Source organism: Suillus plorans (genome assembly GCF_016647745.1).
Source record: "Suillus plorans strain S12 chromosome Unknown HD556scaffold_5, whole genome shotgun sequence".
NCBI lineage: Eukaryota > Fungi > Basidiomycota > Agaricomycetes > Boletales > Suillaceae > Suillus > Suillus plorans.
In genome coordinates, this window is record NW_024537389.1 from 189,847 (window position 1) to 212,918 (window position 23,072).

General features: G+C 47.6%; 11 protein-coding genes across 11 annotated transcripts; 6 read left to right on the forward strand and 5 right to left on the reverse strand.

Annotated features, from left to right (window-relative positions):
* Positions 1-883: 883 nt before the first annotated feature.
* HD556DRAFT_1189020 (uncharacterized protein) lies at positions 884-1,564 on the reverse strand (the record flags this gene model as incomplete). Its single annotated transcript, XM_041296126.1, has 1 exon — positions 884-1,564. A coding segment is annotated over one exon (681 nt), but the record flags the coding sequence as incomplete, so codon positions are not given.
* Positions 1,565-1,921: 357 nt separating this feature from the next.
* HD556DRAFT_1331605 (Alpha/Beta hydrolase protein) lies at positions 1,922-4,581 on the forward strand (the record flags this gene model as incomplete). Its single annotated transcript, XM_041301771.1, has 15 exons — positions 1,922-2,276; positions 2,331-2,606; positions 2,656-2,711; positions 2,782-2,828; positions 2,875-2,932; positions 2,994-3,013; positions 3,068-3,212; positions 3,263-3,400; positions 3,452-3,665; positions 3,716-3,910; positions 3,966-4,031; positions 4,084-4,101; positions 4,232-4,359; positions 4,421-4,448; positions 4,507-4,581. The coding sequence occupies exons 1-15, from the start codon at positions 2,262-2,264 to the stop codon at positions 4,579-4,581; spliced, it is 1,479 nt and encodes a 492-aa protein (XP_041165574.1). The 5' UTR covers positions 1,922-2,261.
* A 204-nt stretch (positions 4,582-4,785) lies between these two features.
* HD556DRAFT_1331612 (GWT1-domain-containing protein) lies at positions 4,786-6,851 on the reverse strand (the record flags this gene model as incomplete). Its single annotated transcript, XM_041301772.1, has 12 exons — positions 4,786-4,816; positions 4,942-5,026; positions 5,139-5,258; positions 5,285-5,362; positions 5,435-5,530; positions 5,611-5,675; positions 5,709-5,747; positions 5,922-6,015; positions 6,071-6,256; positions 6,309-6,355; positions 6,406-6,721; positions 6,753-6,851. The coding sequence occupies 11 exons, from the start codon at positions 6,849-6,851 to the stop codon at positions 4,943-4,945; spliced, it is 1,224 nt and encodes a 407-aa protein (XP_041165575.1). The 3' UTR covers positions 4,786-4,816; position 4,942.
* Positions 6,852-7,007: 156 nt separating this feature from the next.
* On the forward strand, positions 7,008-8,532 carry HD556DRAFT_705328 (uncharacterized protein). Its single transcript, XM_041311359.1, has 4 exons — positions 7,008-7,075; positions 7,131-7,419; positions 7,479-8,292; positions 8,345-8,532. The coding sequence occupies exons 2-3, from the start codon at positions 7,219-7,221 to the stop codon at positions 8,049-8,051; spliced, it is 774 nt and encodes a 257-aa protein (XP_041165576.1). The 5' UTR covers positions 7,008-7,075; positions 7,131-7,218; the 3' UTR covers positions 8,052-8,292; positions 8,345-8,532.
* Positions 8,226-9,749, forward strand: HD556DRAFT_1437748 (allantoicase; the record flags this gene model as incomplete). The annotated part of the gene is made up of 8 exons (XM_041305747.1): positions 8,226-8,292; positions 8,345-8,430; positions 8,484-8,691; positions 8,748-8,809; positions 8,867-8,983; positions 9,035-9,188; positions 9,241-9,316; positions 9,368-9,749. The coding sequence occupies 8 exons, from the start codon at positions 8,226-8,228 to the stop codon at positions 9,747-9,749; spliced, it is 1,152 nt and encodes a 383-aa protein (XP_041165577.1).
* Positions 9,750-10,463: 714 nt separating this feature from the next.
* Positions 10,464-11,705, reverse strand: HD556DRAFT_1227927 (TBC-domain-containing protein; the record flags this gene model as incomplete). Its single annotated transcript, XM_041297191.1, has 7 exons — positions 10,464-10,602; positions 10,653-10,800; positions 10,853-10,943; positions 10,990-11,171; positions 11,222-11,310; positions 11,360-11,490; positions 11,544-11,705. 7 exons carry the CDS (start codon positions 11,703-11,705, stop codon positions 10,464-10,466), a joined length of 942 nt encoding a protein of 313 aa, XP_041165578.1.
* A 38-nt stretch (positions 11,706-11,743) lies between these two features.
* On the forward strand, positions 11,744-15,172 carry HD556DRAFT_1437750 (armadillo-type protein; the record flags this gene model as incomplete). Its single annotated transcript, XM_041305748.1, has 16 exons — positions 11,744-11,971; positions 12,024-12,165; positions 12,220-12,293; positions 12,342-12,463; positions 12,514-12,664; positions 12,714-12,835; positions 12,884-12,951; positions 13,001-13,278; positions 13,337-13,616; positions 13,662-13,847; positions 13,901-14,025; positions 14,073-14,150; positions 14,201-14,566; positions 14,616-14,660; positions 14,730-14,946; positions 15,024-15,172. 16 exons carry the CDS (start codon positions 11,744-11,746, stop codon positions 15,170-15,172), a joined length of 2,631 nt encoding a protein of 876 aa, XP_041165579.1.
* A 456-nt stretch (positions 15,173-15,628) lies between these two features.
* HD556DRAFT_705890 (uncharacterized protein) lies at positions 15,629-17,716 on the forward strand. The gene is made up of 2 exons (XM_041311360.1): positions 15,629-16,254; positions 16,310-17,716. The coding sequence occupies exons 1-2, from the start codon at positions 15,902-15,904 to the stop codon at positions 17,541-17,543; spliced, it is 1,587 nt and encodes a 528-aa protein (XP_041165580.1). The 5' UTR covers positions 15,629-15,901; the 3' UTR covers positions 17,544-17,716.
* Positions 17,717-18,128: 412 nt separating this feature from the next.
* HD556DRAFT_1303979 (glycoside hydrolase) lies at positions 18,129-19,817 on the reverse strand (the record flags this gene model as incomplete). Its single annotated transcript, XM_041299637.1, has 6 exons — positions 18,129-18,572; positions 18,623-18,873; positions 18,915-19,361; positions 19,415-19,511; positions 19,565-19,667; positions 19,726-19,817. 6 exons carry the CDS (start codon positions 19,815-19,817, stop codon positions 18,129-18,131), a joined length of 1,434 nt encoding a protein of 477 aa, XP_041165581.1.
* Positions 19,818-20,418: 601 nt separating this feature from the next.
* HD556DRAFT_1429494 (uncharacterized protein) lies at positions 20,419-21,595 on the reverse strand (the record flags this gene model as incomplete). The annotated part of the gene is made up of 3 exons (XM_041304815.1): positions 20,419-21,057; positions 21,117-21,329; positions 21,410-21,595. 3 exons carry the CDS (start codon positions 21,593-21,595, stop codon positions 20,419-20,421), a joined length of 1,038 nt encoding a protein of 345 aa, XP_041165582.1.
* Positions 21,596-22,082: 487 nt separating this feature from the next.
* Positions 22,083-23,071, forward strand: HD556DRAFT_1331697 (nucleolar protein 12-domain-containing protein). Its single transcript, XM_041301773.1, has 4 exons — positions 22,083-22,230; positions 22,284-22,389; positions 22,449-22,521; positions 22,571-23,071. The coding sequence occupies exons 1-4, from the start codon at positions 22,121-22,123 to the stop codon at positions 22,963-22,965; spliced, it is 684 nt and encodes a 227-aa protein (XP_041165583.1). The 5' UTR covers positions 22,083-22,120; the 3' UTR covers positions 22,966-23,071.
* Position 23,072: the final 1 nt, after the last annotated feature.

Consider the following 23,072-nt stretch of genomic DNA (forward strand, 5'->3'; position numbering starts at 1 on the left):
GTACAGAGTCCTGAAGCAATGAGTGCATAGCAGTCAGAAGGACACTGACAAGTAGTGCAATGTGACGTAGGATTCGCATATGATTTTGCCGACGGCCTGCAGCTGGCGGCTGAACAGCCTGGGCTTGAGCGAGTTGTTGGAGCAAGGGGTCAATGGTATCCATAATCTATCGATATCTATCCCTAAAGCAATGAGCGCGATGGATAACAAGTCCTACTGATATTGATATCATAAGGTTGAAACTCAGCTATCGGCACCTACTGTGCCGGCCTTACATCATCCTTGAAGTTGGCAAATTTACTTTACCTTGGGTTACCAAACTAGCTCTTACAGATTCTAAACCATTACATATTTGTACTCATGACTCACGAAGGTATCTCTGGAATGGTTCGGGCCAAATCTGTGCACTGCGGATGTTCGTGTAATGTATATATTAGTGTCATACTTTTTTGTTGCTCTTTTGCATACAAATTATAGTGATTTGTGAGCCGGACAGATCCAGCCGGACTCGGCCGGACGGACCCGGAAATTCGAATTCCTAGATGCCCTCCTTTTTTGTCAGACACACGTGAACGATGAACGATCTTTAATTGGCTGACTACGCTACTGATGTAACTCAGGTACTACATATAGAAGTGCCTCGTCAGCTCTTCGAAATAAATAGTCAATATGAATGTGACTGCAAATGCCGCAAATGTCTAGGCAAATCAAACACACGTTCAGCCTTGCCGACCGTTGGATTTGTAGTACGCTCCCATATTTGCCCTGCCAAACGAATGCTGGCCACATGCCATACGTGCGCTATTTTTGTCGCCAACACAGAGGTTATTTGATCTGGTGGTTCAATCGCAGGCACAGTTCCTAAGTAATAGCGAGTCTCGCGCAAAGGCCACACCGAAGCGTCGTCAACGAACAAGCGCCGTGCGGAGTGTAGATAAACATCCGTTGTTCGAATAGTGGTTTTTGCTTCACAAAGAAGCATGGAAGTTGTATCTACCACTTCCTGCGACGACTTGATGCGCGTTTCCGCGAAACGACGACACTTGGCAAATAGATGATGCGGCGTTTCCAGACACTCACACCCAAATTGGCACCACGGTGATACGTTTCCCATACGGGCAAATCGTACACTAGCAGAGTCCAATTGGCGTGATCTCGCATAGAGCTGTACCAGCGCGGAGTATGCGTATGGCGTCCGCACGTAAGGATGGTCTGGTGGCGCATGCAAGTCGTAAAGAGGCAGTGTGAGGGTACGACCAGGTACAAAGGTCGGATCAGCTGCAGTGTGACTGGAGAGTATGTGAGTAAGCAATAACGGCAAAGGACATTCAATAAACTTCAAAGAAGGGGAGTATAGAACAAAACTGTCCAGTTCAAATGTAGCATACGGCACGGGATAGGGTCGAATGACCTGAGAGTGAGAGTCATGGGCAATAGCATCTACTAATGTGTTTGCTCGTGCTGGCAAGGATGATGAGTCGGTGTGTGCTTTGACATGAATGAGAGCTGGAGGTTTGGGAGACGATGATATGATGGAGTGTAGCCACCGATATAACGACCGTGCAGGAAGGGCAGACCATGCGTGAGGTAGGAGGGGCGCGAGAAGACTGGAATTAATTACGCGGATGGCGTTAAGATGATCAGAGTGAATTGTACTATCCTCAATGTTTCCTGAACGCGCTAGTAAGGCGGACACAATCATGCCATAAAGCTCGCCATGAAGAATTGTGGCTCCATTAGCATACTTGTCCAATGAGCCGGTGAGTGATCCTACAGACGTTGTGACAGCAAAGGTCACGGACCGCACACTATCTGGAGTCCCTTGAGCAGGCATCATAGAGCCGTCACAAGCTGAAGATTTTGGCCAGCGCCATTATGTAATACTTTTGCAAACTGTATGTAATTGAAAGACTCAACTGAGGGAAAGGAAGAAAGAAGGCGTTTGTTGCCCTTCAAACTCGTTCTTACCACGTGCTCGTGCCACCTGCCTCGTACTTAGTCAACCCCCATGGTTCTGCCCAGCTTACAGGATTATAAGCAGCCCAGAGTAGTGGCACATGCGGCAGGTGCTAAGATCGTGTGCGTCCAAGTCCCCATTTCTAGCACACGTTTCGCCAGCTGTGGAACCGAGCAGTCAAAAACGATGGCATCATCATGCTGAAGCGCCAAAGTCCGACCCATCAGCACGTTCCCATATCTCGTGTTTATCGCCGCCATCATGTGGGCACTCAGTGCCTCCAATCATTTGATAATATCTCGCCATGAGAGTGTGTCTGGTAGTCTATAAGTACCTGGAGTTAATTGACCGTCGCTGATGTGACTTTACTTAGATCTCCCTACCGGCGTGCACTAGCATGTTTATGAGAACACTCGTTCGAGTTGGCGTTACACTATTACTAGCAGCTAGCCGCGGCGTATCCATAAGTCTTGTCGTCTCTGTTGTCGAGGACAATCATACTACTACGGAAGCAGAGCACGTCGAGATTCAATCCAAGGCTCACAATGCAACTGGCATTCGTTACGTCAAGAACTCAGGAATCTGTGAAACAACTCCAAATGTTACCCAAATCTCTGGTTACATTAACGTTGGAACAAACATGTCCATGGTATATCTTCGTTCCCTATGTTCCAGATGTAAGCTGACTTAAGATACAGTGGTTCTGGTTCTTCGAGTCTAGAAACTCACCGGAAACAGCCCCATTCACTCTATGGTAGGTCCGACCCGGAAGCTGGGTCGCGCAAGTACTTGAGTCGAGTTGTACCTCTGAACTGCTTTCGCAGGTTGAATGGTGGCCCTGGATGTTCTTCTATGATCGGACTATTTCAAGGTCGTTTGGTTTAATTGCCCTTTGGTTTGCTTCTAATTTTTCACAGAGAACGGGCCATGCTTGGTGAATGCCGACGGTAATTCCACCACTCTTAACCCCTACAGGTATGTCGAAATCATGGTCGATTTTATACACTAATCCAATATGGATTCCAAATTCCTACAGCTGGAACAATCTTAGCAACAGTATGTAGCACGTAATTCTCTGATTTCGTTGCCAGAGCCGACTTCCTCATCCAGTGATCTACATCGACCAGCCAATCGGAACAGGGTTTTCTTACGGTACTGATACGGTAAACAGCACGGAAGCCGCTGCGCCCTTTGTATGGACTGCATTTCAGGTTTTGTTTGAAAGCCAGCTATTTTCAAAGTATGCCAGTCGAGAGTCAGTCGCTTAACTCAGCTATCACGGACGATTACTTATGCTGAGCTCAGGTTCATCTTTACCACAGAGAGCTATGGTGGTCACTATGGACCCAGCTTTGTGACTTACTTCGATGAGCAAAACGCCTTAATCGCTAGCGGGGAGATTGATGCTGTTCCGATTGTTGTCAGCGCCCTGATGATTAACAAGCAAGTCGTTTTCTTGACTTACTGACACCCTGTTGAATGAGAATTTATCAGTGGCTGGTATGACCCACTCATTCAGGACATCGCATACCTAGACTTTGCGACTTATGCCCCTGGCTATGGACAGCTCCAACCAGATGACGTACTCAAGAACATTTCGGATTCCCTATACGGTCCTGATGGTTGCGTAGCGCAGGAGAATGCTTGCTACGCTGCTGGAACTTCCACAAACTCAAACAAGATTTGCCGGGGCGCCGATAATTACTGTGTGAGTAACATATCAATACTACATGTATGGACGTCACCAAACCCTTCCAGGACGACAATGTCTTCACCCCTGCTGCGGGCGATTACGACGGCTATGATATCCGTCAAAATTCATCTGGTTTATTTCCTCCTGAATACTATGTCCATTATCTACAAAAAGAGGATGTCATGAAGAAGATCGGTGCTCAGGTCAAATACGAGGAATGCTCAGACGCACCCTATGAGAAGTTTGTAAATACCGGCGACGTATGTGGTTGTCTGAATTCTTTGGTCGAGTGCTAAATCTAACCTCCTCTGAAAGGGCGCTAGAACATGGTTACCCAAGCTATCGGCTCTGGTCAACTCTAGGATGAAAATTTTGATTTGGGTGCGTGCTTAGTGACTGCTTCGTTGTCTGCTAATTTATCAGGGATGAACAGGCTGGAGATGCTGATATGGTGTCCGTTTTCGTGTTGTAATGATCTTTCATATGATCCTGACGCCTCTCATTGACTCTAGTTGCAACTGGCTTGGGGTAGGCCGTCCCATATTTTGCTGCCAACTTCGCTGAATTGTTCTCGCTAATAGGGCCACGCGTCAGTTCTAGCGATGGATTGGTATGGCAATGAGACGCTCCACAATACCCCATTCACCAATATGACGATCGACGGCAAGCCTGTTGCGGCTGTGCAGAACGTCGACAACTTCTCTTTTGCGTAAGTCATTTTTCATCTCAGCTTGTTGACGAGAGATATACCTCATCGTTTTACGTTTTAGACGAGTGTATGGTGCTGGACACGAAGTGGTCAGTCAACTCTCTTGAGGGTGATGATATCTGCTGATGTCTGTTATGTCATTGGTAGGCTGCCTTCCAACCCCAAGCAGCTTTGGAGATTTTCTCGCAAGTTGTTCGCAAGGAGCAACTTCACTCTGTCTAAGGAGTGAATTTGGGAGAACACATCGTAATCTGCTTGGACGTTTTTGACGTGTTTGAACAGTGGGCAAACGTTCCTTCTGACACCTTTGATCAAGCGGAGCCCAAATTTGAAATCTACATATCTCATGTAGCGAACTGTTTTATGTATATGGACATGACGTGGTGTATGCATCATCTTGCGTGACAGAATTCATATTTCCAGGAGCACATACCACTGTACCTTGATCGCACTCCGACTGACCACAGTAAGCTTGAAATCTAATGGGCTGAAGACTGAAACAAACGGAAAATACAAACGTCTTGACATAGCACCAACTGGTGGAGGCTCGACTGTGTAAACGCTTCGGGAGTGTATGTTATTCTCACATCTTCCATAACTGTTTCCTTCTACAAAGCCATGCAAATACGCACATGCCCATAGAGTATGCGCACAATGAACACATCGCCTTCATGTTACCCACGAATATAGTTCGGATATTGGGATTGATCAAACCGGTGGCCACATTTCACTCTATAGATGTCGGGACGTCAAATGCAGGTGACATTAGCAAGACGAACCAGCAAGAATAACATTAATCCATTTCTATTGATAGCCTCCAACAGCGCGGGCGCGCTGCTTTTCGGCCCCTTTTCCTCGATGAGGAGCCATTCGCCTGAAGGATCAGTTGGATCTCGTATCTTTAACGTTCTGGTGGGAAAAAAACGACCATGTCGAGTAATATGTAGCCAAGGATGAAAGAGGTGTTGTAAGCTGCAACCCAAAGGACATATGAGATATTTGCCTAGGAATCATCTCAGCGCATGAGACTTTTAACATGAAATCGTGTACGCAAAGCCAAACAAACAGGACAAACCATCCTTCTCGAAACTTCAAATCCAAGCCTTACGAAAGCCAGAAGCGTCCAACAAACAACTGAATACAACAGTAACTCAGTGATGATCTTTGCATTCTGGGTGCTGAAGGATCGAGTCTGCTAGGTTGGTGAGAAAATGGCCCGTCGAGTAATTGCTGCTGCTGCTTCCGGGAAACCGAAGGGGAGGGAGGAAGTATGGCAGTTCCTGAGGACAGACCGAGTATGTGGATCGAAACATAGCCTTGTAGAGAGGGTTAAAAGGTACACATCCTACACGAGTAGTGAGTTATATCCAATAAGGAGAGCAAGCCCTCTGTTCGCAAAAATAATGTTGCTCCGTGAAGCGTTGAGTAAAAAGTCCTTCATTCGTCCAGATGACAGTGCGAGTTGATGCGCTATTAAACAGGTATCCGGATCAAGTTTCTTACGACAACCGGACTATTACTTACGAACTCCAATCCAAAGACCCAGCAGAGCAACAGGATACGCAAGATCATGGGATGCAACAAGACCTCGATGATAGGCAAAAGCGCAAGCGCGAGGAAGAAGTTCCGGTGTACACCGTACTCTGTCACATGTTCCTGGTTGTAGCTGTTAAGCGGTGGGTGTGACACGAAACTTATGGAAAGACCCTACAGGATATTCAGTGTCTTTCACGAGCACGACACGAAGAATACCTAACACAATGATGGGTATCATCTTACGGGAGACGGACTTCAGTTTAGGAAGGATCGGAGCCTGGAGGTAGGATATGTCTTTAATGGTTGGAATCGCAGACACCACGCCTTGAGAGAACACAAAGGAGCCGACGCCGATATCCATCTATGAACCAAATTGTATGAAAGTCGAAGAACATGGTATGTTCTGGACGCACCAGAGAAACACCACATGTCTCACATTTTGCTAGAATACGGGGAAACACTGGAAAATCAACAGCGAGTATACACAGAATTGTCACCAACATCATGAACACGGGTAGTCAGCAGGTAAGGATCTGAGGGATTGAGGTGAGTGCGTCAGTGGAGTGTCTGCTCGACTTCTTCCATTTGGCAAAGCTAGTTCATCCCAATTTTCAGCCGGTGAATGCGTGCCTCTTCCAATAAGAGGGAGAAAGAGCAAAACAAACATTGGTACGAGTAGTAGAAGAGATGGTGCGCCAGGAGCTTCCGCGAATAAAATCATAGATGATAAAAGCGACATGGCAAGTATTATAAACTCTGCCAAGAAATATGCAGATCGAAATGCTTGAACAGGCGAACGCAGTGCTGAATGAAGGGCGATCGAGGACTGAAGGTGAAAGACATGTAGGGATACACACCAATGCAACGCCGCTTGTCATATTGACATGGAATACCGTCGAGCCAGTACTCATTCCAGAAACAACATTCCCCAAGTTCGAGGCCTTGTAGTCAATCATCGTGATGTGCCAAAATACCGTAGTCGGTTGCTAATTGTGCCAGTCTGCAACACCACAAGATTGGCATATTCCCGACTCCCACGATAGTAGCGTAGGAGAAGTTTGTGGCCGAACAGCTCACCATGCTGCAAGGCCCCAGCTGCCAGCTCAGTCCATAAAACGCGACTGAACCTCGGAGCCAACTTAATTTGAACGCTAGGCTGACTCGAAGGGGCGCAAAATTGGTAAGTAATGGTCTACTCAAGAACACCCAACGCAAACTCAGCGTGTATATGTCAGACTGGTTACGAGTCTAGTTCACACCACGACTGTCATCCTTGGGACATTCCTGCCCTTCAACGTATTCATCACATACCATACAGTAAACATGGTCAGAGGACGCAAGAGAGATTTGACCGCTGCCCCTACACGACAGCTTACACAGCAACGCGATTACCGCGCGCGCAAAGCCCGATATCTTACCGAACTCGAACAACGATGTCTAAAAGCCGAAGATGAGAATGTGCGATTACGACGAGAGCTAGAACTAGCTCGAGCTGCCATACCCTTTGGCTCGCCACAGGAAGTTGTATGTTACACTCCAGTTCTTCGACGAAACAGTGAACCCATTGTAGATTCTTCATCTAGGTACAAGTATCATCCGACCTACTGCGCGACCTACTAAACGCCTCTGCATCAATCGCACGCTTCCAACAGATCACTGCACCTCGTGTGCCGGTCCCTCTCGATGTCAATTCCTTCCATCATCGGCAACCATCAATATCCTCATATTCACAACCACCCGCAGGTCCTAGCAACCTTCGCCATTCCGAGTCATCTTCCCCTCGTCGAGCATCCCCACAGCCAATAAAAATTCTGCCCTCGCATGTTCTTGCTCTTCAAGAATTCCAAGCTCACTCGTCACCTCCAAATCGGATACTGTCTCCTATCGATGGACGACGGATGGATCAAACTCCTGCGTCCTCGTCAGCCAGTTCGCAAGCCAGAGCAACAAGCCCATCGCCAAGCCTTGGTTCTGAGGAGTGCTGCGGGGGGTATATTGATTGCACTCAACTAATGGAAGAAAATGAGGGAGAAGATGAAGAGGGAGATGAAGAGGGAGAAGGAGAAGGAGACGAAGATTTTGGAATTTATCATCTCACGCATACATCGCAACTTCGTTTCAGTCAAGGCGACTTTCGAAAAGATGCTGAACACTAAACCCTTGGAACAGCAGTCAGAAATTTGTATGGTGTAGCTGTTCTACGTCACTGCTGCATTGAATTTGTCCCTCCAAGTTACAATATTCAACAACCCTACATTTCTACATGCAGTGGCGGTTGTTTTCTAATTATAATCATATCTCATGGCCGGCTTTGCGGGCTTATCCTTATCATGACAATGTTGGCGTACGAGGTGGTTCCACTGGAGGATTTCTCCAAAGAGTTTGGGTCCACAACAGGTCAGTTGTCAAAAACGATATTTCCTTCTTCAACTGAGCTGGCTTTCGACAGAATTATCGAGTGTATCCATAGGAGGACAGGTTGTGAATGTTTCTGATGAATTCTTTGCTGAGGCATATCAACTGCTCCTAGTCGAGGTTAGAACTGGACTCCGTTACTCGACGCCTTGATTCGATACAGAAGTTTACAGCCGCCCTTAAACCTCGCTAAGCAGTATGGACCGAACGGGGAGCTTTATAGCGGATGGGAAACGCGGCGACACAACCCAACGTATGACTGGTGGGTACTTCTTTGCAACCAACGTATCTTGCAAGAAGACATTCTGCATAGGTGTACTATCAAACTGGGAACGACAGGGATAATCACTGGTTTTGACATTGATACAACTCACTTTAGTGGTGTGCCCGGGTTATCACTCGATATAGGACCAGAATTTGACAGTATTACTGCACAGGTAATGAAGCACCAGAGGCTTCTGTTGACGCTGCACACGAATTTCCAAACGAAGAAACAACGGTACGCGTGATGCTCGTGGCATCATCAGGACAGTGACAAAGCTGATTGACACCCCAGTGGGAAGGCATCCTTCCTAAAGTACCCCTAGGACCATCACGCCGACATCTTTACAAGATACCTGCGACAGGACAGGCTACATATGTCAGACTTAGAATTTATCCAGATGGAGGGATCGTAAGTGTGCGTGTGCTTATTTGCTTTATGTAAATGCTTCCCGCTTTGCAGGCCCGCTTTCGCGTTTATGGACATATCACGCCTGTATTTCCTGCAAATCCTGTAGAACCCTTTGACCTTGCTCATATCTTCACGGGCGGTAAGGTCGTCGCTACATCCAACGACCATTTTGGGTCAAGCTCGAATCTTCTTCTTCCGGGCCGAGGTCAGTTGACATCAGAATTTTGAACAAATTGCAGCTTTCTCATAGACCACAGGGAAAGATATGGGAGATGGATGGGAAACCAAAAGAAGCTATACGAAGGATCACCAGGACTGGGTCACTATCAAACTGTATGTTGTACTCGCTTGTAGACTGTTAAGCGTCATTAATCAGTTTTTCAGGGGTGCTCCAGGATACTTGTCAACGGCAGTCATCGATACCATTCATTTCAAAGGCAACTTTCCAGAGAGTTGTGATATTCGGGGCATAAACAGTCAAGACATCGCGCCAGATGCAAATAGTGATGACTGGAAGATGATTTTATCGCCCGTTAAATTGGGCCCCCACTGCATGCATTTCTTTCGGTTGAGCAGCCCATGCGAGCAGTACACACATGTCAAAGTATCAATTCACCCTGACGGTGGCATCAAGCGGATCAGGATCATAGGCACGATGGCGGCAAAGTATGGGGCAGACGTGGCAGAAATAACAACACGGGCAGACGGAAAACATCAGACCACTCCAATTATTGTCGAGGAGGGTTGGGAGGTTATTGAGGATTGAAGATGCAAACTAGCTACAAGTCGACTACGCAACGGAACCATAATGATAACCTTATAGCAACGGTCTTTACCTCCTTTTGAGGGCAGTGTCCTTGGGTTTTTCCTGCACCTTCAAGCTGAGGGTACCTGAAGAGCCTCTTGAGGATCATCGCGATTGGCAGAAGGCTACTATGCAATACTTACCGTAATCTGAGTAGTGCTTATCAAAAAGCTGAGGCTGTGCTTCCACCATTCCTTGCATCTCGTCAAGCTAGAGCCAAACTCAGGAGAATGTGTAGACTAAGAAATCGAGGCACATCAGCAATACAGAACCCATGAAAAACAGCCTTGGGGAAGACGTGATAGTGGTAGATACATGACTTAAAGGTATGATGATTTTGATCTACCTCCTTTCCCCTAGATAGACCATGATGAAATATACATCCGCGCTCATATAGCAGATAGTCGACAGAGAATTTGATACCGCTTTCGACAACCCGACGAGGGAGCAGCAGTGGTGATAAGCAATGTAGGACACAAGGAAATCCGGAATTGTTCAAACGTGGAGGCGATGAATAACGGGTTTGTGATATACAGGTGTTCAGAACTTTATACAAATAAGTAGCATGGCATACAGGAAACTTACATACAACACAGATGTCATAAAAATGTTATGCTACAAGATTAGTATGGATGGAGGAACCTGTGAACGCGGCGGTCTGCAGAAAGGTGTAGGCTACATCGGAGTGATTTCGTACGGGTGCCGAACAAGTTCGTCATATAGATCTACAGGGAGGTCGCGAACGAGGGTTACTGCAATGCCTATGACTGGAACTGCCTCGAGGGGTGGGAATGTTCGCAGTAAGCGCATGGGACTAGAATCAAGATAAGCATGGAGTGCGCAACTACAAAACTATTGATAAACCTTGATGATACCATTACTTCATCTCGCATGAGAAGCAGCTGGGCAATAACACATAGGACATTGAGATGTACGCCAAATGCAAGGAGGAAATCCCATAGTTGGAGCACTTGGTCAAGAGGTGGCGTGCATGCGCAGAGTGTCAGAACAGCTATAAAGCAATGATCATTAACGAATCGAATGCTTATGGATGAGGCACATACACGGAAACGCATAAATCTCAGCCGAAAGGTTCTTCATTCGCAAATACGCAAACAGTTCGGGGTCCACTATCTTCAAACATCTGTCAAGTAGCTATAGAAAATTTAGCAAAACGCCAAAGAAACCACAAAAACGTTACCTTGAGACCACGGTGTACTCCTTCTAGCGTGGGTTGAACATATAGTGGGCAGCACTCCTCGATGAACCTGGCGAAGCAGAAGAAAGCTTCCAGTTCTGAAGGCATGGTGTACAGAAACGGCGCAGCCAGTACGTTCATCCCCTGGACGTATGTAAAGCCGAGTTGCTGAGTTTCTTGCCTGTCTACAAGGGCCGGTTACTCTTTTGTCTCACGTTGAAGCAATAGTTCTCACCATGACTGCGCCACACAAAAGCATCCAACAGACGGACGAGCATATCTTCTCGTACTCGTTCCTTAAAACCTCGATCTGTAGCTAGAGTCCTACGAGAAGTATTGGCACAACAATTAGTATCAGGCGCCTGTGACGTACCTGAATGTATCATTCCTTATTTTCTCTCGAACCTCACAAGGGCCACGAGCAACGTATTCTAGAAATATGCACGCTGAAACGTCATCTACGCGCAGTAGAATTTTCCATATCCGAGGCCGGAGGGTAGGGTCCTATTAATGAGATCATTTCGCATAGCTCAAATTCGAGAATCTTGGAAACATACAATCTCTGAAGGTATGCCCTCGACCAGGATCATCCGCCGCAATTTCTTTGTTCCTTCATCTATATCACCAGAACGTTTTGATTTTGACGACCTGGACTGATTGAGGATCTTATTGAATGAATGTGCAGTCGCTGCTGATGATTGTGGCGAAGAGGAGGCCATGTTGATTTTTGTTTACCTCAGTTCACGTGCTCATCCCTATGTCGCGACTGTCACATAAGCGCCCACCGACACGCTTAACCTCCGCGCCCATCTTACTCTATTCTCAGATGGACGTGACATTCATCAACTCTGGTGCTCTAAGCCGCGCTCACTACTCTTTTGTGCGCAAAGTGGAGTCTGCGCAGTCCCCGCAAGCAGCAGACCAGATCCACCTGAGCGAAATTGATGGCATTAGACGTCACTTCGCTGTTGGAGGCATATCTCTCGTGCGTAAGCAGCGGCATCTTTGACATACATTTGAGTAGACGTGACGTACAGAAAGAATGCAGGGAGAAGCTGATCATACTTCTTTACTGTTCCATGAATTTGACACACGTTAATCCTGGCGAGCTCGCCTTTGCTTTGCCACAAGCTGTCAATCTGGCCGAGATGGGGCAGACATTGCGTGACAAGCAACTCGGTATGGTGATTATTATTCTTGAATCTCGAATCTACCTTGTTAATAAACAAATAGGCTTTATCTTTTGCACTGAAGTTATGCCACCGAATCATGAGTTGCAGCTCATGTTAGTCAATACCATTCGCAAGGTCAGTGCATTCGTGATTATTCAAACATCAGTCTGACTTCTTTCAAAGGATCTAGAAAGCTTGTCCACAGCACGTGTTTGCCTCGCTCTCAGCGTCTTAATTCAAATGCCAAATGACGAAGTGATACCCGCCGTACAATCGCAATTGCAGGCCTTGTTCATGCACAAATCGTCAGTTCAAGACATTTGTGATCGCTGGTGCATACTGACTCTGCAATAAGGATATCAGTTCGTCGTAGAGCTTATCTGGCATATCACTCGCTGCTGCACAATGACCCTTCGCGCTTGACACCACTAGAGGATGCAGTTGTTCTCCGCATTCAACGTACACTGCCTTCTATAGACTCTTGCGCTATGGCAGTAGCCATGAAAGTGCGTGTATCTTGATGGGGTGCAAATGGAAATGACATTGTACATTTAGCTCAATCAAGTTGATTCCATCAATGATGAAGTCAACGCTCTTCTGCCAATTGTGTGGCAAAGACCCGGTCGTCAGTCTCAATCTCTTACTTTATTGGTCCTTCGAGCCCTTCGGAAGGCTAAGTACGTGTAACTCGCCCAACTTCAATTTGACATCTAACGGATGAGCAGGTTATCGATGCCAAATGTTGGTATTGTTCTCGACATTATCAAGCGTACATCCAGCCCCCCCGTGCGAGGTGACTTGGGTAGTTGCGTTGCAAGACTTTGGCTGAATCTACCTAATAGTGCTACTGCGGGAGGCTTTTCTTGTCTTATCATCCGTATCAGCAGAGGTTATCCAAGAATGCCAAATGCAGCAGTCTCTGTCGCCAGTGGCTTGCATTCGACGCCTATTGACGTCAAAGGATCCTAACGATCAGTACCTGTTTGTTTCGTGTTTAGATTGCCTGAGCCCCACTCTTTGGGCAGGGACCCTTCCAGGAACAATAGCAGTCTTAGACGAGTGGGAGGTTCAAGAGGTGATGAAACTTCTTGATTCACATGACAGGCTTGTTCGAAAGATAGTGAGCGCCGACAACTTATGACCAGTGGGGCTGCGATACTGATATAGAACGCTCCCAGACCCTGAGGGTCCTACACGCGGTCGATTCTTCCCTTGTCAAGGCGTATAACACGCAGTTGCTACATAACTTGCCTGCAGGGTTGACTTTATCTGACAAGGGCGAATATGTTTCTCGTCTGCTTGATGTTGGCGTGCTTCAGTATGGGAATGATGGGGAACAGTATGCTAGATACCTTAAGGACCTCTTTGGCGTTGCAGAAGGTGACACTCAAGGTCGTACGGAGGACATGTCTGTCCTTGAAGTAGGCCTTGAGATTATCCTTACCCACATCCGGGAATGTATGTGCAATCATTTCGTTACTGATTTTACGCTGACTGCCTCAGTTGATATTACATCTCGTATATCGTGCGTTACCGCACTGGCAGTTCCTGTCACGGAGTCAGGTGCTCGGATTGGACCAACTCTCATGGTGGTTATTTCTGCTTTGGCTTGTGAATACTGCGGAAAGATAGCAACATCACCCCTATCACTACTCCAGGGAATGGCTAGCAGACTTGTCTCATATGGTGGTGCGTACAAGATATATCTTGAACCAGTGGAATGAAAACTCAGGAAGTAGCAGTCACAGTTCAAGATGCATGTCTGCTATCTATGATTCGGATGTCTGCAGAGTGTGACCAGATCCCGCACACTATCTTGAAGCTTGTTACCGAGATATCTCAGTTCTCCGGAAAACGTATTCGGAATGTGAGTCCCGTCGCCGTCTGGAAAGTTCGAAATGACATGCCCATCAGCGGTGTGGCCTGTTCTTGACATACTGTGGTCAAAGGGATGTGCTTACCAGTATCATCGCTCAAGCATCCTCATCTTCAGTAAGGCAGCGGTCATTCCCTTCCCTCTATTGAGAACCAACCCAGATTAGCTTCCAGACTTTTTGGTTGCTCTAACAACTTATGGATCAAATGCCGCCGCCTCACCGCCTGTACCGCCTGTTAATTTAAAGCCTTCATCAACAATTTTCGGACTTTCGCTGGGCTCGCCTCCACGAGCTAGCTTATCTCCCAGACAGTTACGTTACGAAGCATATGACACTCCCCAGGCTGTGCCTAGTCTAAGGCATCCATTAAGCCCGAGCAGAAGCACCTTCTCAAGTCCGGGAAGCACTGGCAGGACCCGAAGTTCCTCACGTGCTAGTGAACGTGGGATGCCATCCGAACTTGCAAGGACCATCACCCCAGGAGAGTTGACTATTGCTGCCGCGCAGGGTCCATTGCAAGAGCTGCCCGAGGTGAGAATTTCCTGAGTACATGCATAACCTTACGTCTGACTATAATCAGCTTGACCACGTTCGAAATTCGAACGCATCACCGAATGAAGACTTAGTACGTCTCCAGAGCAATTTGAACGTATTCGTCATAGCGGCTAACTTGAATGTGTGATCGTACCATCAGACATCTCGTGTTGATCTCATATCACTCGATACCGCCTGCAGCGAAGTGCCCGTTACATTTCCGACTCCTGAGCCAGGCTTCGAAGACGTCTGGGATGCCATGGAAAACTACAATCTCCGAGGCTGGTGCGAGTCGCCGATGGACAACGTAGTAAGACTTCTACAGAGTTTACAGCACTCCATGAGAGTCATCGCGGTTGATCAGCCACCATTTGAAGGTATGTCTACTACCCCCAAACCGGTCTGCAAGATAGAACCATGCTGATATCTATATTTGTTCCGGCCCGTCTGGCAGGGGAGCTAAAAGTCTTGGTTACTGTGGAGCCGAAACAAGGTGCCGCCCTTCGCCTCCGGGAAAGTGAAGAAGAAAGCTGCCTGTGGCGCCTCCGGTGCGATGATCCTGAGCTACGAACCACTATCAAGAGACTCTTGGAGGATATATAAGATGCCCTGCTGTTTGTCATGCAGGAGATTGCTATTGGCTCATCAGCTATCTTTGTTGAGATGTTACGGTGAGAAATAAATTTCTGAGGTCGTGAATACAAGGATCATCATCAAGTGATGAGCCATTTTAGGCGCGTCTGTTGAGCTCACCCGGAACAAAGCCGGAACAAGATTCGTGATGCTCGGAAAACTTGACATCGTGCGAGTCGGCAAATGGTCTATAGATATGCCGATATTTCGATAAGGTCGTCCGGTCAGCCTCTAGCCGTGGGAAAACTGTGGTTTGATTATAACTCGAAAAAATTGACTAGCAAGTCTTCCCTCCAGCCATAGACCAAGAATCACTTGGGATCGCTTTTCGTACCAATCTATGATTTTTTATTCACCCTCGAAGTACGTCTTCCACGTTCTGGCATATTGTTTGCTGACTGTCTAATGTCCATAACTCGCAGCACTCCACGCCTGACTCACACCATCATCCTCCTCGGACCTCTTGCAGTTTCCCTTGTTGACACAGACCGTCCTCCTTAAACTTAGAGCTAGTCGAAATTTTTGACTTGTCTCTCTCTTCCTCATTCCTATTAGCTGATGGGATAAGTTTATTGTAATCCTCGCAACAGACGCCTGCTCTGGAACCGCAACAATCTCTGCACATAGAACGAAGGTCAAACACGAGAGAACACTTCACGATACTTATTATTTAAACACCCTACCGTTATACTACGGACAATGATCTCATTCAAGCATCCAAACCTCTTCCGCCCCAATAGTCGTCCCACATCACCAAATTCCCCGTCCCGTCCCGAACCCGCCATGATCCTGGAGAGGACACCCCGACCTCTCACCAAGCTCTCTTTCAGTGGCTTCAAACGATCGTCATCTTCGACGTCTATCTACTCCCCCCCTCCAACTCTGCTTGTACAAGACGGGTCTTACCTACAGGCCCTCAGTCTCAAGCTCAGTGAGGCGGTTTCAAAGGCAATGATGCAGCCCACTGGTCCAGTGGCTGTTGGCGAGTTGGTTGGAGGCAGACGTCCAATTCCTGCTGGTCGTGGGCGAGTTCTCGGACTTCTAATTGCCTCGTGTGTATTTTCTTTTCATTCTTGGGACCATTTTTGATCAAACTGCTATAACCAGTGAGCTCAAGGCATGTCAAAACAATCCACATTTGCACAAGGCTATCCTTCGTTCACTTCACAGGCCATTGTCTGTTCTACTCAGTAACCTCTCGGCACTCCTTCTTCCACTCCTTTCCTCGCCAGCATTCCTTTCTACGCTTGTTCCCACTGTGCAGGCTCCCAATCCCAATGCAACTCAGCTTCATGCACTTGCAGCAGCTGGCTTTGCAGGAGAGCTTCTCGAAAGCTTCGATGAAATGAGTTTGGGCTTTGAAAATGATGCGAGAGGAGACGGGTTGAAGGCGATTCGTGAAGGCCTCGTTTCCCTCATTGGGCGTGTTGTGAACCCGCTCATTACGGGCATCCAGTCTGAACTGATACCTCTCCTGGAGTCTCTGGAGAATCCTGTTGCTGTTAGCGTGCCTAAGACAGGTGCCAAAGCTCTCCACCCATCAATCGTATCATTACAGGCACTCATGCCTGTGTACGCTCGTGCATTGACGCAGTACACGACAACCCTTCCCTCCCAGACGACCTTGGCGACTTTCTTGATCTCGATGATTTGGAGAGCGCTCGTTGCTTTCGCTAATCGACCCCGAGTGAAGCCTTCACCGCCAACGTCACCACTGAGTTCGCCACAGCTCACACCTTTAACCAAGAGGCAGCGTGCCATTTCTGGTAATACATCGGCAACTCCTCCCCCTACACGGTTTGCTCTTAAACTGCCTTCACGGCCATCGTCTCCTCCCGACATCTCGGTTACTCCGTCAGCAGCTGCTGACGCACGTGCGCTCTATGAGCTCATGGCTCTTCTTCCACGTCCGTCTGCAGAGTGTGATGCGACACGCGTAGCTCGCGAGGCTGTCGATGAGGCGCTTTCTGACTTGACGGCTCTGGCTACATTGCTTGAAAACATAGGCAATCCTCTGTTCAAGGTTGGCAAATCCCATGAAGCAATTCTAGAGGAGATCGAGAGGATCACTGCTGATCTGCCAACTCTCATCGCATTGCCTGTGCTCCTACGGAGTTACTCCAGAGTCACAATTGAGTCACCATCCATTCCGTCGATCTCCTCTATCATCAATGTCTCCGAAGATGAATATAGAAAGAGCTGCCTATCAGGTTTTGGGCGAGCAGAACAGTGTAGCAACATCATCGGTCATAGCGTGCTTGACTTCCTACGCGACCAAGGTGGCTTACAGAGCATTGTTGAGCAGTGGCTGGAGAACCGAGTAGATGTCGTTGAGCATTGACTGTATGGACCCAATGATCTGCATAGGTACTCCTATCTCGCATCTTGTGAGTTAGTATCTGTCCTTATGTATCGATCTATTACATCGTCCTCGGGTTATCATTATTTAGAATGGTTTAACTTATCTAGACTGTTTTTTTTCGTTCGTTCTCAGTTTCGTCAGGGCTGTCTCCTACTGAATTATAGCATTGTTGTAGCTCGTATTGTAGGACTTCCTACTCGAGACGCGCTGCGGGTATGATAATCTCTCTTGCTGTTAAACTCGTGAATCTTTCATTTTTGATTGCTTCGACGTGCAATTCGATTATCAGGATGCCACTTATAATTATATCGTTTACCATGTCGAATGCAATGCTCGTACCGAGTTGACATGGACACCAGTCGACCCGTCGTCGGTTGCCAGGATTGTCGCGGTGGCGAACTTCTAATCATAAACGTAGGGCTCACACATATTGGGACTGGATTGGTTGACGCACGGCTTGGCTTTAATATTGCTTCATCACATGAGCTAGCTAGCCTCATACTCGCAGTGTTAGGAACGATAAACGATAAAATACAAACCAAGCGAGGGCTTTTGTTTCTACAATTAAAATTCAACTATTGCTGCATTGTCCATCAAGATCTTGTTTAGTCCATCACGGCGGAGACAGTTCTCAAACTTGAAGCTCTTCGCAATTTCATCGAGCTCATCCTCGCTTTTTCCACGGAAGTGTTCTGCCCATTCCTTGACAAGATACTCGGTTACCAGTATACTGCGGGACAGGCGACCAACACGATGAGAGAGTTTCCAGACTGGAAACGGATATAGGTTCTGGTTCTCCTGCGGTATCTCTTTTGTGATATGATCGATAAGAGGTTGATATATGTGCTGGACTTGAGTGGTATCAGCACCCCAAGCGTCCACAGCAAGACGATGTTTCTTCGCCAGGAAGTCCTTCAGTAGGGCCATGTACGATGTTTCTTGCGAAACGTAGACCATGCCCTGGAATCCGATATCCTTGTATAACCAGATCGACCAGCTCAAACGATCCTGGTATTGTGTCAGTAAGGAGTAAGAAACGGTATTCAGTACAGATGTACCTGATTGTAGATTGCCAACTGGTCTTTGAGAACCTTGTACCGTCGTTCATTGATGGCGTCTGTAGCAAGGCCATCATATTGCTTCCTAGCATAGACTGGGCCCCATTCGCCGTTCCAGACACAAAGCCCGTGCTGGTCCATCCATTCCCTCTTCCTCTCGTAGCTTTTCTTCATTCTCTGCCGTTGTTCGTCGGAGCTGACATAGTCCTCTGGACTAGCAGGGAAACCGTACACACTGTAGTCTGCCGTCTCTGTAAGATGAAATCGTGGGAACAGTGATTCAAGAGTATACCATGGATCGAGTACGCGGTATTCTGCCACTTCTTGTGCATATCACCGAAATGTGAGAAGTCACTTGCAAATGTGTTTCCGTCGAAGAAAATGACATGCTCTGTGTCAATCGAGCGTATGGCGTCGTAAACTTGGTCGTAAAACTTTATTACAGCGGTATGCGTGGAATCAGTGGGTTCGTTAAGTGGGTTATAGCCGGCAATCCACTTGTTGTTAGCATAGTGCTTAGCAAGTTCTTTCCAGAGCCAGATTGTACGGTCTTGGAAGTCTTTGTGTAACCAGAAATTTGCGATGTGCGTGCCAGCATCACAATGCCAGTCGGTGTTTTGACCGCCTGCAGCAGCGTGCAGATCGAGGATGGTATAAATGCCATGTTGGGCACAGAGGTCAATCACACGGTCAAGGTGCTTGAAACCCTCTTCTTTCAGGACACGGGGATTCAAGTCATCTGATCGACACCGTAAGTCCGACAAATTACGAAAACTCAAGGCACGTATGTACCTTCGAAGTGCCTGTAGTTGAAGGGTAACCGAATGCAGTTGAGTCCAAGACTCTTGAAAAACTTGGCGTCTTCCTCTTGGAAAAAGTACTCCAGAAACTTGGTTTGCCCATCAGAAGCGGGAACAACGCTGCAGATAAAGATCAACCTACCTTGTCGAAAAAAAAATCTGATTTGATAGGTCCTACGACCTCAGCAAGAGCAGCGCGGATCTGGAATTCGCAGCCTGGGTACCCAGAAATGAAGTTCTCCATGCTATCAGAGGGAGAAATATCAAGATCCGTGAATGTGTTCAGAAAGCATAACAACCCACTTCATCCACCCTCCGAGACCTGCCCCCCTGAGGACGACCTCTTTGCCACCCCCATCGACGACCTTTGTTCCAGAAACTTTCAGATAAGACATAGCGAAGGAGATGTGCAGCGCTGCATGATCTTCATTAGTATAACCTTAAGTACTGCAGCAGTGGAGCAGTGGAGCCAAGGTTGAGTTAGCGGACCGCTAGAAAAGTCCACGAGATAGCAGTTCGACTATCCATGCTCCGAGGTTTATCCGTATTCCATTGATAGCGCGATCGAACCTCAGCGTAAGTTTGGCTAAGTGGACTCGTGACTGCAGAAGCGGTTCAGTGTCCTTGCCTTTCGCAGTCGACTGACGATCACTCATTTGTTTCTGATCTATATCTCAACAGAACAATCCTTCTGAGTGAGGTATCAAGAGAACAAGTGGACGAGGTTTAGATAGTATGTAACAATGTGATTGACCTATTTGCGCGAGTCCGCGAGTGACGGATACATTGGGGACAAGATGAGGGTATCGTGGTATTCTGTGAGAGACAGTGAAATTGCACAATGAATAATGAACATATCGATCAGGAAATAGATACCATTATAAGTCTGTCTTTATGGATGTAAACAACAGGGTCATGATGAGTCGTGAATCGAAAGTGCTCGGACAACTTGTGTTCCTGAAGACGAAGGATGTCGTCCAGACAACCTAAATATTCTCAGCGGCCCGAGAATTTAGGTCCATTAATCTTCTTCGGCACCCTAGCGCGCGGATCCTCTTGCACCCCTGGGATCTCACCATTCTTTGCCAGGTGGTGCCAATAGAGCACATCCCCCGCCTTCAGCCGACGAACAGGCGATTCAACAGGCATTCCACTTGACTCGAGCGCAGACTCCTGATTACCTGGTTGTGACGAAGACCGCATCGGCCGCGATGTCGATGTATGAGGGGATGGAGACCGAGGTAGAGGACGTGGGGAACGCCGAGGAGAAGCTGACGCTGTGAATAAGTATGGATCGGGTGAGGATGGGTGTGGTGTGGAGCCCAGGTCCCCGTGCTCTGAGATAGGTGTGGGAATTGATTCAGAAGATGAATGGGACAAGGTAGGGGAAGGCTGGGAAGGGAATGGATGTAAAATACGCCGATAGCCAGCGGGACCATCAACAGAAGATAGCGCAGAATAAGCGGACGTCAAAGGAGGAGGGGAAATAGGTGCTGTGAATTCTAATGGGATAACCCCTGGTTCGTCAGGGATATGATATCGTTCCGATGCGAGTATTTCACTAGAATGGAAGACGAAGCGATGGCCATTGGTCGCGCGATTAGTCGCCGTGATTGACGACGTACATCGAGAACACTGATAAAACATGTCAACACAATCAGAGCTTCACACAGTTCTCACACCAGGAATCTTACTGGAATCACGATCATATAGCCGACGGCTGTACCGCAAGTATGACAGCAGAGAGTCTGAGTCAGGCATTCGCACGTCCGAGGGGGAGATGCATTAGTTGATGGACGGCAGGGCGGTGGGCGAAGAGCGTCCGGATTTGACGTGTATGCGGAACAATTTATTGGAAGTGCATCGGTGGAAAAAAGAGAGACGTTGGGTCTGAGCAGCAAAACAGCCTGGAAAACAGATTTTGGGGTTATCAACTGTCTCTCACATGACAAAAGAATCAAAAAATTAAGGTCTAAAATTAACTCGCCTTCATACCGCGATTGGTGAGAAATGTGCCACAAGATTTACAGTCCAGTATCCACACTTTATGAGCGAGTTGAGCGGGCGGGAAAGATGGGGGTGGATAAGAGTTATGCTGGACCATTGACATTGATAAATGTGTTTGCCACGACGCAGCATGGCCCTGAGGGGGTACTGCAAAATAACTGAACATTGAGGGTGGTGGGAGTGTATTCTGAGCTTGTGCTGATATCTGCTGGCCGGCGAGCGGATAAACACGCTCAAAGTATGCAGGCTGGGAGTATGGGGGGATGAAGTTTGTGCTGCTGTTATCGTAAAGAGCGTGGAGGTCATTGGGTGATCTCTGTCCTCTTGGAGCGGGCGAGCGCATATAATAATTGATAGTATCACGATTTGTCGCGTGTCCTGAACCCTGACCGGGGTCAACTGGCTGTGAAGTGTCTGCGAAAGCGAGAGCAGGCATTAAGATCAGGCTCAGCGACAGAAAGGATGATGAGGAAAGTGAAAGGCCAGTGCTCTAGATGGGTGGGGGAGAAAGGAGCGAAAAAAATGTGCGCCTGAGAGCAGCTACATCTTATAATCCCATTTCCAGACGAAAGAAGAATACGATGCCAACAGCTTGTCAATAAATGCCAAGTACTGTATTCCTCCTCCTCCGGATTATGTAAACATATCCCGTTCATTTCCCGGACCGCCGGCAACTATCCTCTCATCTTCCATGAACTCCAATATCGCCATTTTAACACAGTCGCATAGAGCGGTTGCAGCGAAAAAACGCGATAAACGAAATCAGATCAAGGAAATTGTATTCGATGATGATGCTCGCAGGTACGAATGCTACAGATCCGCGAATGCAGGGTTTCACACATGGTCCTCGTTAGAGAGTTTCTCACTGGATTTCACAAGCGGAAGGTGGCAAAGAAAGAGGAGGCTATAAAGAAGGCGAAGCTCAGGGAAAAGCAGGAAAGACTAGACACGCGACGTGAGGTGTGTCTGTGTCCAGTTGGTTATTTTGCCATTTCCAGAAGTTTGATCGTTTTAACTAGCATCGACGCGCCTTAGCAGAGCGAGCTGCACAGAACGCAGCGGAGGTTGAGAAGGCATACGGTGCCACCATAGGTGATCAATCACCGTGTGCGTTGTGCTGTGGAGCATTAACATTTGACAGATGATTCAGATGACGAGGGACTCGGTTCCTCGGGGAATGCCAGGGACAGAGAGGTAAACGGAGAGTATGAAGGCGAAGAACAACTTGCTACTGTGACAGTGGTCGAAGATTTCGATCCCGCCGCCTTCTTACATGGCCCATCCATAACCAGCTCCGCACCCACTGATCGATCGGACGTCCCTCTTCCCTCGTCCGTGAAACCAAAAGGGAAAGAGAGAGCTCAGAATGATCCTTTGAAGCCAAAGCGCAAGGCAAAGAAAAATGAGAAGACGAAGAGTGTCAGATATCAGACGAAGGCGGCACGTTTGGCGGAACGCTCCAAGCAGCAGGCGCGACGCACAGAGAAGGCAGAACGGGCCGGAGGAAAATCTTTAAGGGAGGGAAAACGCAGATGATTTCAGGTTATTCTCTTCTCAATCGTGTAATTTTCCGTTCTACGTTTTTTGTTGTATATTTCTTCATTTTCGACATGCAATATTAATGTTGATGTGTCTGATATAAG

What these genes read in the sequence shown, in the direction of transcription:
- HD556DRAFT_705328 (XM_041311359.1), top strand. Translation starts at nt 7,219, where the DNA reads ATGGTCAGAGGACGCAAGAGAGATTTGACCGCTGCCCCTACACGACAG. An exon ending in TTGGCTCGCCACAGGAAGTT is followed by an intron (nt 7,420 to 7,478) that starts GTATGTTACACT and finishes TTCTTCATCTAG; the next exon opens with GTACAAGTATCATCCGACCT.
- HD556DRAFT_705890 (XM_041311360.1), top strand. Translation starts at nt 15,902, where the DNA reads ATGATCTCATTCAAGCATCCAAACCTCTTCCGCCCCAATAGTCGTCCC. An exon ending in CTCGGACTTCTAATTGCCTC is followed by an intron (nt 16,255 to 16,309) that starts GTGTGTATTTTC and finishes TGCTATAACCAG; the next exon opens with TGAGCTCAAGGCATGTCAAA.
- HD556DRAFT_1331697 (XM_041301773.1), top strand. Translation starts at nt 22,121, where the DNA reads ATGAACTCCAATATCGCCATTTTAACACAGTCGCATAGAGCGGTTGCA. An exon ending in TTCGATGATGATGCTCGCAG is followed by an intron (nt 22,231 to 22,283) that starts GTACGAATGCTA and finishes GGTCCTCGTTAG; the next exon opens with AGAGTTTCTCACTGGATTTC. An exon ending in GGCATACGGTGCCACCATAG is followed by an intron (nt 22,522 to 22,570) that starts GTGATCAATCAC and finishes AACATTTGACAG; the next exon opens with ATGATTCAGATGACGAGGGA.